This window comes from Ylistrum balloti, unplaced genomic scaffold (assembly GCF_031769215.1).
Source record: "Ylistrum balloti isolate Yb309-2 unplaced genomic scaffold, AGI_CSIRO_Ybal_v1 Utg369588, whole genome shotgun sequence".
Taxonomy (NCBI): Eukaryota; Metazoa; Mollusca; class Bivalvia; order Pectinida; family Pectinidae; genus Ylistrum; species Ylistrum balloti.
In genome coordinates this window covers 412,953-430,709 of record NW_026781875.1, presented here as the reverse complement: position 1 = coordinate 430,709, position 17,757 = coordinate 412,953, and the positions used below count along the sequence as shown (strand labels likewise).

The following is a 17,757-nucleotide window of genomic DNA, read 5'->3' as shown; positions in this document are numbered from 1 at the left end:
CGTACAATAAAATGGAACAAGTCGGAATATCACAGGTTTACATTTACCACATAGGTTAATGGAGTACACTGAATATTTCCTGAATTCAAGACGTCTGAAAAAATTGGTGTAAAAGATATAAACTGTCACGTGTATACACGCACAGATCCTTAATCATGTCACGTGATGTTTAACGAAGTTGGAATAGTTTCCAACTGATTTGCCTACCAGGTCTAGGTTTCATTATAATTTTACTGGTCTTATACAAGGAACATTTGATTTATTCTAAACAATATTACAGAAAAATAAGAGAAATAGATAATACGTTATTTGTTTTTCGAAAATAATTAAACATTGAAGACTATCATGATTTCCTGCCATCGTTACTGATGTATTCAATTTGTTCGGAACTCCGTTTCCATTCATTCATGTCGGAGTAGGGGGAAGGGGTTTAGAGGGGAGGGGGGATCTGTTCTTTCCAACCGAATGCAGGATTTATGAATGTAAGCTTGGTGAAACCTCTGAATCAACGCGCTGCTATATTTTGACAACAAGCCTCGTCTGGCCGACACGTCTGTGATATGGTTCCAGTGTTGGTAACAATATATAATATTACTTAATGATGGCGTTAAATAGCTTGGAAATTCAGTCATTGCTAAAAGGTAATTGACATTTAGATATTGACAGGTTTAAGTAACATTCAAGGATTATGTAACCCGAATTTTAGAATTGTGTCTTCAACCTTTTCACGAGTAATGTCTAATTTAGTTAGTCTGATATTTACAAGGGGCGTCACGAACTCGCCATTGTTATACCAACAATAGGCATTCTTTATTGTAGTACACTGACACCTAGTCTATGACATCTTTCTGTACTGACGGAATTCGTTCATACTGAAATGTTTATAAACACAACAGCGTGATATTCCTTCCTAAAACGATTTTACATGTACAGTGAGATTACACATCATGCTCAACAACATAAAACATGCACTCACATGTGTTTAGACAAATAGGTTAACCTGCTATCTTTTGTATCATCACATATATCAAAAGTTTTAAAACTATAAATCTGTATCTACACTGCATCCTTCTGAACCTTCAGGCTCACTAGCAGAACAACACAGTTGTATTTCAATTCCTTCATTCAGCCATTTAAATGACCTCATTCACCTGTCCATACCGACACACCAAACATTAAAAATATATTTGTGCGTTAGAAATTTATACATAGTTGTATTTCCAAATTGCGTAAAAATAATTTCAGGCATTAATATTAGGATTCTAGGAATTCATGTAGTCTTGGTTTGTTGTTTCCAATGAAAGAACCTAGATGTTTCTATCACCATATCTAACATGGGGGATGGGGGTTCATTTTGGCCTATTCGTTCCTATAGTAACGAGGGAGAGGGTTGTTTGTATCGGAATACATATCTGTAGAATTTCACGTTCTGTTTTTACCTTTATTTTTTGTTTTTTGTATTGTTTGTTTGTTTGTTTGATGTTCTAAGATACTACGTTAACCTTTCGGACCTTTCTGAGATTTTTTTGTATTTGAAAAAAAGTTACATTTAACACATTTTTAGCTGTCAATAGAATCCTATAAAATGATATTTTTTCAATCATTTCTATTACAATAGATTTCAGAAATGTAATGGCTGTATAGTACGGCTGATAAAAACTGTCTTTACTATCAATCTTATTTCTAAATCTGATTATCGATACCGGAACCAAATATCAAATTATCAAATAGGTATCACACATCTCCGTATACCAGTTGAATAGCGCATGTCTTCCTTGTGTATCTTATCTGACGTCATAACTTCATTGCGACATATACGTCATCGCGTCAACAAATAAATTGATATAGAATATCTTCAGCTTAGATATTATGAATGTTTGGAGTTATGTGATGAACAGAATCTCTAATTCTTTTCCAAGTTATAATAGTCTTGTGAAACTCCTCATTTCATCTCACATCTTATTTAGTAAACAGACAAAAAGACTAGTTTTATAAATATCATAGTTAGAGAAACTTGTGGAAGATTATGTATTAAGCCACAGATAAGAAATCTCTTAAAGTTTAGCGATTTTTTACCCTACCTTCATCGATCTTTAAATGACTCTTAATACTATTACTTCCTTCTTACTAAAATGTACTATTAATTTACTGAAACCCTTTTTTCTTACTAAAATGTACTATTAATTCACTGAAACCTCCGATCACCAGGAAAAAACCCCAAAACACAACAGATGTGTATTTGCCGTAGGAGTTGCCCTTTGGCACTATCCGAAATTCCTGAGAGTTAACCTTTGACATTTAAGACTCCTTCGCGCATGTCAGATATTGATATTGGTTATGATTTTACGAAGGGCTACTTGTTGGTATCCGGTAGCTGTGACGTTTTCAATATCACTCATTCACGTGTGTATATATAAACCTGTGCGTATCTGTTAGCTGTGAATGTTAACTCAGGGGTGTGTTTTACAGGAAGGTAGACATAGCCTTCACAAGGAAAACATACATTTCTGAAGCTGTTGGATTGGCGAGGATTTTCATAATATTTCAAGGTAACCTTTTTTCAGTTCTATCTCTTGATAATTAATTACGCTGAATTTTTCGTTTAATAAGTTTCAGGCTATATATCCGCTCAACTTCTGATAGATAAATGTACCGGTTTTTACTTAAAGATATATTTGAATATTTTACTATTTTTCATGATAATGTCTAACAGATATGTATTTGGGTACCAAAATACACTGCTTTCAGCTCTGTACGTGTTCAGTTGAAACCTTGGTGCTTTTTTACGTGCGATGGTGCTAATTTTAGAGGGACCAAGTGTTTTGGCAAACGGCACGAGTAACATAGTTTCTCAAAGTTAGTTCCAATTTGTTTGGACCTGCTAGCACGTGCTGTCTGTTCATACTAGAGTCTGATCCTGTTAACATTCATGTGAGTACCAATATATGAGGTCATTCAGGCAATGTGTTTATAGGCAGCCACACTGTATCCTTTTCCTATATAAACATTTAGTCTGAGCCAACATTATTGTTGAATACAGTGGCCATCTGTTACCAATCCTGGCTCCATATCGAACCAATTATAGAGTTTTCACCGGAAGTACCTGTGATTTGATATAAAACGCATGCAGAATATTTTGTTCCCTTCACGTAAAAAAGTTACAAATAGAAAAGGTGTTAGTTGTTTATGATTTTTAATGATATATGATATTCAACATATATAATGATTCTGTCCATTTCCTTCATGCATGACCAACCAATCTATGTAAACTAGTTCATTACTCTCCCAACAATTACCCTGAAGTTCGCTTGTGGCATGTATACAACACACGGTAAAACGTTTATCTTCCTTCTTGACTTCTAATATGTGATAATTTCTTAATCAAACTCCTCTGAATCTACAATGGAGATGGGGTTTATACAATGTATTTATGCTGTCGTAGATAAGCAAATACATCGGGTATCTCCGTTACATCTCGGAAATGTGACGATAACAGAATCATATAAACAGATACAGACAACTCGATTAAAGACAAATACTTAACTCTGCTAGTTTGTATTGTGATAACCTTAGGCAGTATATTATACACACATAAATACAGATACTTGTGATGGGAAGTTCAGTTGTTGTCCACAGTCGTTCATCACATATAGATCACCTACGGCAGGGAGTTTAATGCATCGTCATGTTCCTGAATTTCCATGTATATGGCCATTTAAAATCCCATCGTCATGTTCCTGAACTTCCATGTATATGGCCATTTAAAATCCCATCGTCATGTTCCTGAACTTCCATGTATATGGCCATTTAAAATCCCATCGTCATGTTCCTGGACTTCCATATATGTGACCATTTAAAATCCCATCGTCATGTGCCCGGATTTCAAAATGACGCATAACTCTTTAATTGTCTTATTATCGCCTGATTAAGCGATATCAATATTCATAATTTTTTATCCCTTTATGCTAAATATTTGAGGTAAAGATGTGAAATAACTGTACAGTTTATAAGATAACAATATTTGTACATCTTTAATCAACTTCCTATGTTATTTTTCATATTTTATATTCACATATTAATTACTCTCTACCATGCTTTGTTTAAAAAACATTGGTGTCAGAGATTCCTTGCTGAATTCTATAGACATCAAGATATGTGGAGGCATCTCACGGTACGAGATAACATAGTGTATTGCAGTGTTAACAATCCAATGCCAAAATGTTGAAAGAAGCAAATGCGTTGATAAAATAAAGAATTGAAAAACTAATACCTAATTTCTTTTCCTCCTTGAAATGCGATGTAAACTCCAACAGTTAAAAGGTTCAATCATAGCCCTAAAGGTTCCCTGCCAACAAAGCCGTGTATAATTCGTGTGGTAAACTTCTTTTACAACAAAAACAGTTTTATATAGATAACCAGCAAACTCCAGCTAGTGGCTGATAAGTAGAGTGTGATTAAGAGATAAGACAGGCACTTAACGTTTTATGATATATATATCACGTGGTTGAGAATGAAGCTACGGTTCGTCATGTCCCCAGCGTCTTCTGCTCTAAATAAACATCTTACCACTGATCCATTCAGTTCTGCAGAATTGTTAACATCTTCATGATAAGAATAAAACAAGTCATAATTATTTATAAATAGAACTATCCCCTTACTGCTTGTTCCCCCACTAAAGGCGCGTGAGCTATCAGAATTGCTGTAAGATAAAGTCAGTTAAAACCGTGACGTCTTTAATGAGATGCACGCTAAATCCTTAGCCTCGTTTTCACTAATCGTATGTGAAATTTCATTTCATTTCAACAAATTTTATTGACAAGATGTAAACGTCAAACTGGATTGAATAACAGGCAAAGCCTATGTGAATTCTCTCCTAACATTGAAGTGGCCAGAAGTAGATCACATAATGTTGTCGATACGCTAGTATGAATTAATATCATACTGATAACTTAAATACAAGACTTAATTGATATAGACTAGGACTGGCAATACCTATCGTAGATTTACTTGTCGATGGATGGCTCAGGTCACTGGTAGCTAGACTCTCCTAATGATATAACTAACTTATTTCAAGTTATACCAACCACTCGTGTTGGCCCGGATGTAAGGGCGAGAGAGGCTTTATTGAAGGAGGAAACCGGAGTAACCGGGGAAATCCCACGTCGGGTCGAGCAGGTGACCCTTACCTTTTCAAGTCCGTTCCAGGAGTCGAACCCCGGACGGCTAGGTGAAAGGCGAGTGCGTTACAACTGCGCCACCCGACCACCCGACCACCCTCGTGATATCTCGAAACTTCTGCCAGTTCTACGGTGCATTCCCACTGGAAAAATGAGAGACATGTTGTTTCCCTGTATGATTTCCCTAATATATAATATATGCCTACAGAATTTTCTACATCATGACCTGTTGACAAAAACACAAGTTCATATAGAAAATAAAACATTGTACACTTTACTACGATGTGTAGAAGTTAACCTAGGGAAACTCGGATTTCTCCCAGTTTTCCTTGTTAAAGTGGATGCCTATTTCTGGTTTTACATCTATATCTGCGTATCTACTATTAGAAATATGTTTTCGTTATCGTTGGTTTTGAAAATAACCCGCCCGGCTATTCAACGTGATGTTTTATTGTTTCGCCCCATCGCCGAGTTTCTAAATTTAGAATATGCTTTTCACAAGGACGGAACACGCTATCCCCATCATCGATCGTAAAATGCATGCCATGTTTTAATTCATTCGGACAGTGGCACGTATCAGAATATACACATGTACTTTACGTTCATGTAAAGCTATCAGATACATGATCATTGCGAAATTTCCTAACATATGGAACAAATAGAATCTTCCCTACCCTGAGGGTGTGATAGAGAAATCTCCAACCCGAGGGGTGATTTTTGTTGTTGTCTAACCCGAGGCTCTGCCGAGTTTGAAATATATGCCTTTATTATCAGTGACGCGTCAAAGAATGACCAAACAGCTGTGTGTTGTAGTATATTTCATTATTTGGGTCTGCTCTAACTAATTCTTAATATGTATCGAATGGCGCTATTCTTCACATTTTTTGTACAGTCATCGAGCTGGGTTTTTTTTTATGAAAACGTTGCCAAGTTTGTCTTCATTTAAGCAGCACTCAAAATCATCCATATATATCCCTACTCAGAAAAAATCGATTAGCACTCATCATTTGTACATTCCTGGAAAATGTTTTTTCCTGCCTTGTTTGGTTTGGCACGGTACGGTCATATGCTTGATCTAGAACCGCACTTTATGTCTCTGTGTGATAAACATTAATGTATTCTGATATATTTTCAGGTTTGGAACTCCCTAGGTCATCATACGATGTTTGTCAAAGCTACACTGGCTGCAACTTGCGTTTTCCTCGCACTAATCTACAGTGTGACCGGAAATGAAACGGTAACTGTGGACGAAAATCAGTTACGTGATTCCACGAAAAAGACGAAAAGAAAGAAGAAATACCCTCCGGGGCCGAAAGGGATGCCTTATTTTGGTGTCCATTTTCAGGTTAGCCCCGGAGAGATGCACAAGAATCTAGAGAAATGGAAAAGACAATATGGAGACATTATAAGTTTTAAAATATTAGGACAGAACATTGTTGTACTGAATTCCCCGGAGTTGATTCGGAAAGCATTTGAAAGTGAAGAATTCGCTTCTCTTGTGAATGACAGACCTCCAAATTTCATCGGCAAGTACGTCATGTATAACTACAGGGACGTGCTGCTCAACAGGTACAGCGAGTCGTTTAGAAAAATGAAGAAATTAATGGTGTCTTGTATAAACAAGCATGGTTTCTCTTCCAAACACTTCCAGGATATTGCGGACGAGGAGTTCCGATGTGTGCTGAATCAGTTTCACGCGCAGAACGGCCAAGCTGTAGATGCCGTTAAGCTCCTCATGCCATCGTTTTGTAAACTCATAGGTGGATTTGTAAGTATAACTAGATGTTGTGTGCCTCATAGGGTACGGTATGTGTGGTTTGTTTGTAGGCCAAAATGAACTCTGTTTATGAATGCGTGTGTTGGAGCGCTAAGTGTTTGGGGAGTGTTTCTAGTGGTCTAATACGCCAGTTATTAATTGGTAAATTTGTAATTAGCGAAACAGATGTAAAACCAGTTAGTATGCAAATTTATCCTTCGATGTGTTATATAACAAACCCAATCAGTTCATAAAACATTACTAGAGTCGGTGATTGAAAGATACGTGACTTTTCAGTAACTGTTCGGTCTTTCACACAAGACGCGGTATTACTTTCAAGAATACTCAAATTTGATAAAAAAAAAAATAACCTTAAAGACCTTATCGTGTTTAACGATTGGCTAAACTCCTAACTCTGTCTGATCCGTAGCCGATATGATAATTATAAAAGTTTACAAAATACACACAAGCGAATGACACTACTCATTACAAATTTCGATTTACGTACAGTAAAATCAAGTTTACATCGAACAGCCCTGCTAAGATTCGTCAGTGATGCTGAGAACATAAATATAGAAACCTAGGAGGAAATTGAGGAAAGTTCAAAGTTCAAAGAATTTGGTGGAAAGGTGCACCATCTTTACCCATTGACTATCGAAAAGAATTTTAAGTACATGTGTATATTCTAGTCCGTGTCACAAGTCAAAATGAATTAAAATATGACATGCAGGTGTCAGCAAACCACAACAAAATTCTATTTCTACAAAATGTTAAAAGATCGGATGAGGTACCATTTCCACGGCGACTTCCGTGATGTAATTAAACACGTATCGCCTTATCTGTCTGACCTAACAGCTTATTTGTCTGACCTAACAACTTAACTGTGTGATCTAACAACTCATCTGTCTGACCTAGCAACTTGACTGTCTGACCTAGCTACTTAACTGTCTGACCTAACAATTTATCTGTCTGGTCTAACAACTTATTTATCTGACCTAACAACTTAACTGTCTGACCTAACAACTTATCTGTCTGACCTTACAACTTATCTCTCTGACCTAACAACTTAACTGTCTGACCTAACAACTTATCAGTCTGACCTAACAACTTATCTCTCTGACCTTACAACTTATCTCTCTGACCTTACAACTTATCTTTCTGACCTAGCAACTTCTCTGTCTGACCTAACAACTTAAATGTCTGACCTAGCTACTTAACTGTCTGACCTAACAATTTATCTGTCTGGTCTAACAACTCATTTATCTGACCTAACAACTTAACTGTCTGACCTAACAACTTAACTGTCTGACCTAGCAACTTAACTGTCTGACCTAACAACTCATCTGTCTGACCTAACAACTTATCTCTCTGACCTAACAACTTATCTCTCTGACCTTACAACTTATCTGTCTGACCTAGCAACTTCTCTGTCTGACCTAACAACTTAACTGTCTGACCTAACAACTCATCTGTCTGACCTAACAACTTATCTGTCTGACCTAACAACTTATCTGTCTGACCTAGCAACTTAACTGTCTGACCTAGCAACTTCTCTGTCTGACCTAACAACTTAATTGTCTGACCTAACAACTTATCTGTCTGACCTAACAACTTAACTGTCTGACCTAACAACTTATCTGTCTGACCTAACAACTTCTCTGTCTGACCTAACAACTTAACTGTCTGACCTTACAATTCATCTGTCTGACCAAACCACTTAACTGTCTGACCTTACAACTTAACTGTCTGACCTTACACCTTAACTGTCTGACCTAACAATTTATCTGTCTGGTCTAACAACTTATCTGTCTGACCTTACAACTTCTCTGTCTGACCTAACAACTTGTCTGTCTGACCTAACAACTCATCTGTTTGACCTAACAACTTCTCTGTCTGACCTTACAACTTAACTGTCTGAACTTACAACTTAACTGTCTGACCTAACAATTTATCTGCCTGGTGTAACACAATGACTAAACACAGTGTTTACTTGGGTTGACCGAAACGTTTATTTCATCGTATAGTGGTTTTCCATAGTTAGTACTTCATAACACCTCAGGTGCTTATATATGCTTAAAAATAACAATCCAACCAGGTAGTGCAAGTTCTCTAGTCTTCACATGCAGTTAAAACGAAAGTGTTCGAAAAGTTGAAATAAAGTCTACAGTTAACAAGTTTTAGATTCCATTGGCCGAATATGAGAAATGAGGAGAGAGAGTAACACTGGTGATGTTCTCTGGCCAGTCGTTCTCCCCAAGTCTGTTAGCAACAGTGCGAGCCCCTATTTTATAGACAACGATCACGTTGCCAAAAATGTGATATGGTCAAGTGTTCCTAACCCTACCAGAATTAGCCCAAATTTTGTAATACTCCGGTCAAAACATGCTGATCTCACAATTTGAAGTTTCATAAGTATTCAATGACGTAGGTCCAGTTCTATAAACTGACCATAAATGCTTGAATTATGTATTTAACGTGAGACCTTAAGTACTTATCTAATTCCTTGACCGATAAACGGTTTGATAGCTCTGCACTAAATATCATCAATTATATAATATATTATTAATTAACTCTGATTGGTTATTAACTGCATAATTATTAATCGGATCTTATTTTGTTACACTGGTCTAACAACTTATCTGTCTGACCATACAACTTATCTGTCTGACCTTACAACTTATCTGTCTGACCATACAACTTATCTGTCTGACCATACAACTTATCAGTCTGGTCTAACAACTTATCTGTCTGGTCTAACAACTTATCTGTCTGGTCTAACAACTTATCTGTCTGACCATACAACTTATCTGTCTGACCTAACAACTTATCTGTCTGACCTAACAACTTATCTGTCTGACCTTCCAACTTATCTCTCTGACCTAACAACTCATCTGTCTGACCTAACAACTTCTCTGTCTGACCTAACAACTTATCTGTCTGACCTAGCAACTTCTCTGTCTGACCTTACAACTTATCTGTCTGACCTAACAACTTATCTGTCTGGTCTAACAACTTATCTGTCTGACCTAACAACTTATCTGTCTGGTCTAACAACTTATCTGTCTGACCTAACAACTCATCTGTCTGACCTTACAACTTATCTGTCTGACCTAACAACTTATCTGTCTGACCTAACAACTTATCTATCTGACCTAACAACTTATCTGTCTGACCATACAACTTATCTATCTGACCTTACAACTTATCTGTCTGACCTTACAACTTATCTGTCTGACCTAACAACTTATCTATCTGACCTAACAACTTATCTGTCTGACCTAACAACTCATCTGTCTGACCTAACAACTTCTCAGTCTGACCTAACAACTTCTCAGTCTGACCTAACAACTTATCTGTCTGACCTTACAACTTAACTGTCTGACCTAACAACTCATCTGTCTGACCTAACAACTTATCTGTCTGACCTAACAACTCATCTGTCTGACCTAACAACTTCTCTGTCTGACCTAACAATTTATCTGTCTGGTCTAACAACTCATCTGTCTGACCTAACAACTCATCTGTCTGACCTTACAACTTATCTGTCTGACCTAGCAACTTATCTGTCTGACCTAGCAACTTCTCTGTCTGACCTAACAACTTATCTGTCTGACCTAACAACTCATCTGTCTGACCTAACAACTCATCTGTCTGACCTAACAACTTCTCAGTCTGACCTAACAACTTCTCAGTCTGACCTAACAACTTATCTGTCTGACCTTACAACTTAACTGTCTGACCTAACAACTTATCTGTCTGACCTAACAACTTATCAGTCTGACCTAACAACTCATCTGTCTGACCTAACAACTTCTCTGTCTGACCTAACAACTTCTCAGTCTGACCTAACAACTTCTCAGTCTGACCTAACAACTTAACTGTCTGACCTAACAACTTATCTGTCTGACCTAACAACTTATCAGTCTGACCTAACAACTCATCTGTCTGACCTAACAACTTCTCTGTCTGACCTAACAATTTATCTGTCTGGTCTAACAACTCATCTGTCTGACCTAACAACTTCTCTGTCTGACCTAACAATTTATCTGTCTGGTCTAACAACTTCTCTGTCTGACCTAACAATTTATCTGTCTGGTCTAACAACTTCTCTGTCTGACCTAACAACTTCTCTGTCTGGTCTAACAATTTATCTGTCTGACCTAACAACTTCTCTGTCTGACCTAACAATTTATCTGTCTGGTCTAACAACTTCTCTGTCTGACCTTACAACTTATCTGTCTGGTCTAACAACATACTGTTTTGCCGAACATCAGGGATGTACCATGATGTCTCAGCTTTGTAAATCGGGTCTTCGTCAAATGTAAGAAAGAAACCTATCTTTTAAAAACTTTTATCTTAATATGAAAAAGATTCTTTGGGGTGAAAACCTTTCCAAATTCACCTGTGCTAAGTTTAAGTGTACTGCATTTTTATGCTAGTTCATACCGTTGGTAAAAGACGATTTGTGCACTAAATTCAATATTGCAGGACCGAACGCTAGTGTGTCTGCATTGTGTCTGTATTGCAAAGTTTCTTCTGCCTGTCGTTAATATTAAAAGAACACACATTGCATTTAACAAGACATATTGATTATGAAGCTAAAAATCTGCAGACATATTTCAGAGTAGCATTATAAAGAGAGGATTCAGTGTTAACCTCGTCCACTTATTTGCAAAAGTCAAACTTGTTTTCATCTCGTTTGAAGTTCTGGTATTGATTGATTACTCGTGAGACACATCCGGTGTTTCAGTTTTAATATCTACACTGATGACGTAGTATGACATTTGATGGTAATTTGGTGTGTGGTGATCGTGTTCTAAGTGGCTCACTCAATCAACTAAATACACGTGAAGATGTTTCTATTGTGATATAGACTTGATGTACAGTAAAACAATGAATCACGTGTCAAGTAGTACATCCGGGACACTGTACCGATCCCCTGGTAATGGACGACCACTAAACACTTTGGTGTTAAGTGGGACGACGTTCGGGTTTCATTTGTATGAACCTTGTAATCCTCCACAACTGTAAACACTTGTAAACTAGGTCGGAACTTCAAACAGATGTTTAGTACAATACACTATGTGTGTTTATCATTCGTAAATTCATTCAGATATCATACAATTCAATTACAACGCACTATACATTTGAGTAAACACAGTGATAAAAACGGAACAGCATTATGCGGAAGTAAAAAAAAAAAGAAAGAAAAACACACAAAAGCAAAATTTCTTTTGCAATAGCTATCAATTCATAATAATTTCATATAAAGTGATTTTTTTGTGAAAATTCATCGATAGAATTAGTCTTTTTTATCTAATGTTATTCCCTTTCGGATCGCTGTGTGTTTTACCGATTGATGGCCCTGATGACATTCTATGTGTTGACGGGCCGTTAAGAATGTAATAATAATAATATTTTAAAGAAAACGTTGTTGCTAAAAATATTAGTTTGCTAGGCCGTTACTGATCAAATAGCTAGGTCAAAACTACTGATGGGTCGATCACTGTTGTCAAGGTGTGGAGCGGGATTCCGGGTTCACGTCAGTGTTCACCGAATTACTTCCTACTTAACTGGCTAACCAATGTTTCCCTTCTAAACAATGTGTTAATATTTGTCTGCCTCAAGTATACAGGTTCATGTACAACTGAATGGTCAGAGAGGGGGTGAAGGGGGTTACTATTTTGTCACACGAAGTTTGATCAGCTTAAATATAGGGACTCATTTATGTATATGCGTTGCATCATGTACATTTTTTTTTTTTTTTTTGAAATGGTAAAATATATATTTTTGCTTTTTATTCAGTTTTCTGGCAAACATTTGAAAGATGGCGACCCGATTCTTGAAAGCATCATTGCTTTGGATCATGATGGTGACATCATGATACAACCACAGGTTCATGGCGTCCTTAGCAAGTTTCCGTGGTTACGGCGTTGCTGTGGTTTCTATGGCAACCTTTACAGCAACGTCATTCAACAGCGAGAATCACTGTTTAAAAGTCTTGTTACAGATATGAAGGTAAAAAAACTTATTCGTTTTCAGAAAAAAGATAACGAGTATAAAAATGATGCTGAATACGCTCTGAAGTATAACAGTACTGATTACACTATTTCCGAATCTTCTTTGACTGCAAAAATATTCTTGCGTCGGAAAAATGTCCAAGAAAAGACATGCAAGATCTATTACCAAAGTACTCAGCCAAGTTTCAAGTTTTATTATATCCACATGTAATGCAACAAATAGGTACAAGTACATTGTATACGTAAATACATTATCGAAATTCTTAATGTAATGTTCAAGATGGTGGAGGACAATTCTATTCTCAAACACACAGATACACTCACACACACTCGCGCACGCCATCACACACACGCGCGCACGCCATCACACACACGCGCGCGCGCAATCACACACACACACACTCACACACACTCACCTCACACACTCGCACACACACTCACAGACACGCGCGCACACCATCACCCACACAAACACGCACACACACGTACATATATATACAGCGGTGTTTTTACCTTTAAACGTGAAATTAAGCGATTTTTAGCTATAGCTTTAGATAAGACAGTATATAAAAACACAGAAAATAAAAACAAAACAATGGAAATAGTTTTATATTGAATAATTTTCTTCTTTCAATCCAATGAGGATGGAGTACATCCATAAATAATTCTAACTATACCCTTTAATTCTTACTAGCATTTAACAAATTAATTTTGTTTACAGGAAACCCTGGATAAGGACAATGTGAAGTGTTATTCACATGATATGCTCTCCTGTAAAGAGACAAATGGATGTGATTGGCTGACAGATCAACATATTAACGGCATGTTAATGGACTTGATTAACACGTGTGAGTGGATCGGTAGTAATAAGTAGTATTAAATAGGGATTTGACGGAGTACGTTTAGGAAGTAGGAACATGACTCACATGTTACCCGGGTCGTAGAGACGAAACACCGTCATGCATATATATATATATGCTTTACTTTGCAGAACTTTAACTTTTATTGAAAGTTTAATGTTCCCATGAGTATTCTGAGTTATGCCGTATGTCAATGTTGTTAAAAAAAGCGACAGCCTCTTTCTCGATACAAAATATATTTCTTACTGATGTGAAAACGCATGGCATCGTTATTGATGTCGACAAATATTTTTCAAATTATTCGTTATAAAGTTCCTCTTTTTACGAATAAGTGTTGTCTTCCTCTTGCACTTTCATCACTCTCCATCTTGGCACCTCTGTCATGACGGTGTCATGTCTTTATTTTAATGTTGCAAATTTATTAGAAAATTACAACAGGTCACAGATGTGCTACGTATGTATATGGATGTTGAACTACATGAAAGAGTCGAGTAAATAACGTCATTTCATGAAAATTTTATCTAATAATTCTCATCGCGTATCGTCACACGTGACTGGTTGTAATAGTCCTGTATGCACTGCCTAACCTAGTCACGTGACGTATACACGGAGCAGCACAACATCGGTCAGAAATTTTCATCGGCCCAACATTTCCGCGTTGGTCACAAAACCTGATTCTCATTTGGTACATTTTTAAATATGATGCACAACCATAAACGGAAACCCTTGTAGCTACTGTATATAAGTTATTATAATTCGTCAGATCATCGTGAGAACACATTTCAATTGATAAACAAACATTGAAACAATATCTCGGGAATTTGAAAATAGTTCTCACATATCACTGTTCATTATTTTGTATGCAGATTCCAATTAGTGACACATACCAAAGATAAATGTCGCGCTTACATAATTTTCTGAAAAGTTTTAAAGTTGCTTCCAAATTTTGGAACTCTTTAGTGTTTTTGATGTACTCCATAGAAATAATAACTTATATACAAAAATGATCATCGGTTTTATTCATTTTTACAGAACAACAACTGATTTATGTTGTATTTCTTTGACATTATTCCGATTTCGGAACACAAAATCATCTCCAGGAATACAGCCCAGTTCTAGGATAAGCCTTTGAAAACCGTGACAGCCGCTGTCGTTCCATCACGCGCAGTAAAAGTCGAAGTTTAGTAGCAATATACCATGTGTTCGATTCTTCATGCTAACACTGCTTTTGTGTGGAGCATCATAAGATAGCTCTCATGTTATCGTTACAAATGACATTTCACAAAGTACGTAAAAAGAGGGAACAAAACGCATATATACTGACAGGTCAGGCGGTACAGACTAAACACAAATATACTGACATGTCAGCTGGTGTAGACTACACAAGGTCATTATAGACAATTCGTGAAGTGATAGAAACATTGCCAATACAATCGATTGTTATGTCGATAATGGGATTCCATTTTCTAGGAAATCATGAAAAGGAAAAGTTTACTTCAGATTATACGGAAAAAATTAATTCCGTGGAAAATAACAAAATGTATAATAAGTGAAAAAGGAAAACGTTAAACACAGACAGGATTGTAGGCAATTTCGGTTCTTCTAAATCAGGAGATTTTCTCGCAAATAGTTATGAAGTAAGACAGAGAAAAATCTTGTTGATATTTTGAACGATTTTTTCTGATAGGTAAAAATCATAATCCTACTTAAAGATATTTCAACCTTGAGCAAGTGAAGATGCCGTACTGGGAAGCATATTATTAACAAAACTTTCTTTAATTTTTAAGCCGTGCTAACAACTAAAAGTGTCATGTCCGGAATGATTTTTATGTGGCTCCACCTACCGGACGTTCAGCAGAAAATGAGAGATGAAATAGATCAAGTGATTGGACGAGAGAGATTACCCACAATCGAAGACCGGAAGAACTTGCCATATGTACAAGCCTGTATCTATGAACTGCTTAGATACCAGTCTCATCTGCCGCTAACAGCTGCCCATGCTAACATTGACCATGAGGTAGAAATTGAAGGTTACACAATACAGAAAGGAAGCGTTGTAAGTAGTTTTAACATGCCCAGCAGGGGCGGGGTGGAGCAATAGTTCATAACTTCTGTATTAATTCTCTTTGTGCGATATAAAATTAGACATGTTTGATATTCGCTCGTATGTCTGGTGTCATTATTATTGAGATAGTTCTCTCGGATTGATAAAGATTTCTAAAGCGGGTATGGTCGATGACACGAAAGACGCTATTCCTTCCGGAATGTTTAATTCTCTGTGTACTTTTTGGGAGTGTCAGCGCAAATTCTTCGTATTTTCCATTGCATGTGAATTTGAACAAAGATTTTCTTGACAAGTCTGTTATTATGATTATTATACCAGTTTTATAATTACCTTTGTTATGATAAATATTTTTTTTAAATGCATAGTTCTTACGGAGCGACAATCATTTGTCTATGATACGGGTTACGTCTATGCATATAACCGTTAGATACATTTAATGCAGATTTTCGGGAACTTGTACGGAGCTCATCATGACGAGGAATTATGGAACGACCCCTGGGAATTTCGCCCGGAGCGATATCTAACAGACAATGGCACACTCGTCCCAAAGGATCATGCTGTTCACAGAAAGTAAGTGGACGGCACAGCAATGGAATAGATCAGGGTTTAGAGATATCATCATAAAATGTACTATTAAATATTTAGCAACACAAAATTGTTTTCAAATGAGTTAGTACAATATTTTGGAGAGGAAGTAAGTTGTTAATGCGATACATTTTTTTTCTTTTTCACAACGTTGAAAGAATGCCGGAAATAAAAAAAATTCTATTCGTATTTAGGGTTTATCATATCATGATGCATTCATATACAGATTGGTTTTATGTAAAAGGCCATTTGATTGAGCTATAAAGAACAATGTTTGAAAACAAAAGAATATTGTCTTAGAAGCAAATCATCGTGTATGATAAGGAATATAATCTGTCACAGCTTAATGTTGTCTACATTTCATTTTTAGTTCTATCGCCTTCGGAGTCGGAGACAGAAAATGTGTAGGTAGAGATATGGCTTACAACCGGATGTTCTTATATGCTGTACATCTCCTTAGAACATTCGAATTTCAACCGGAAGAGGATACAGTACTTCCGCCCCACGATCCCCGACAATTTGCCATATCGGCACCAGTTATTTTACCAAATGTCTATAAATGCCGGGCTATTCCTAGATAATCTAGCTAAACCTGTTGTTGGAAAATCGTTTATATTTGCTGTTTGGGGAAAAGGTTTTGAGTGATCTGGAAATGACGCTTTCATATAACATTTGAAGATATATATGTTTAATAGTGCTACATATGTTGGGACAAATAGTATGGTACATGTCTCTTTACTAGGTTGTTTATCCTATCCAATTCTACCTTCAACAGAAAACACGTTTAGAAATACATGTTGTATATATATCTTTATGTTATATGTATATGTATCATATATCTTTAAAAGGGTTGAATATTTAAGTATGAAAAAAAAAAATCATAAAATGTTATTAATGTTATCAAGGGCAAATACGGAAGATTATAAGACTTTCATATGCGTGCATGTAGGATGGGGATATTCCACCCGAGGGTCACAAAACATCTTGAAACTCGAGGCTCTGCCGAGGGTTTTACCATATTTTGTTACCCCGAGGGTGGAATATCCCTATCCTACATACACACATAATGAAAGAGTCTTTTTCTCTCATATCTTTACCAAAATTTTTGGGAAAGCACAGTCGGTCGTCCATTATCGTCATTTTTCTATTTTTTTTAATCCGAGGTTTTTATAAAAAACGAACTGGATATTCTTAACGATCATACCCATATTTTGCAAACTTCCAGTTTGCTGTCAAATTTCAAACCATTTTTCGGTATATTGCAGGACGAATATATTATTCGCAGATGAAAAAA

General features: G+C 36.5%; 1 protein-coding gene across 1 annotated transcript; it reads left to right on the top strand.

Annotated features, from left to right (window-relative positions):
• Positions 1-2,499: 2,499 nt before the first annotated feature.
• LOC132544245 (vitamin D(3) 25-hydroxylase-like) lies at positions 2,500-17,433 on the top strand. The gene is made up of 7 exons (XM_060207821.1): positions 2,500-2,549; positions 6,313-6,945; positions 12,739-12,951; positions 13,675-13,801; positions 15,601-15,869; positions 16,321-16,448; positions 16,834-17,433. Exons 2-7 carry the CDS (start codon positions 6,340-6,342, stop codon positions 17,042-17,044), a joined length of 1,554 nt encoding a protein of 517 aa, XP_060063804.1. The 5' UTR covers positions 2,500-2,549; positions 6,313-6,339; the 3' UTR covers positions 17,045-17,433.
• Positions 17,434-17,757: the final 324 nt, after the last annotated feature.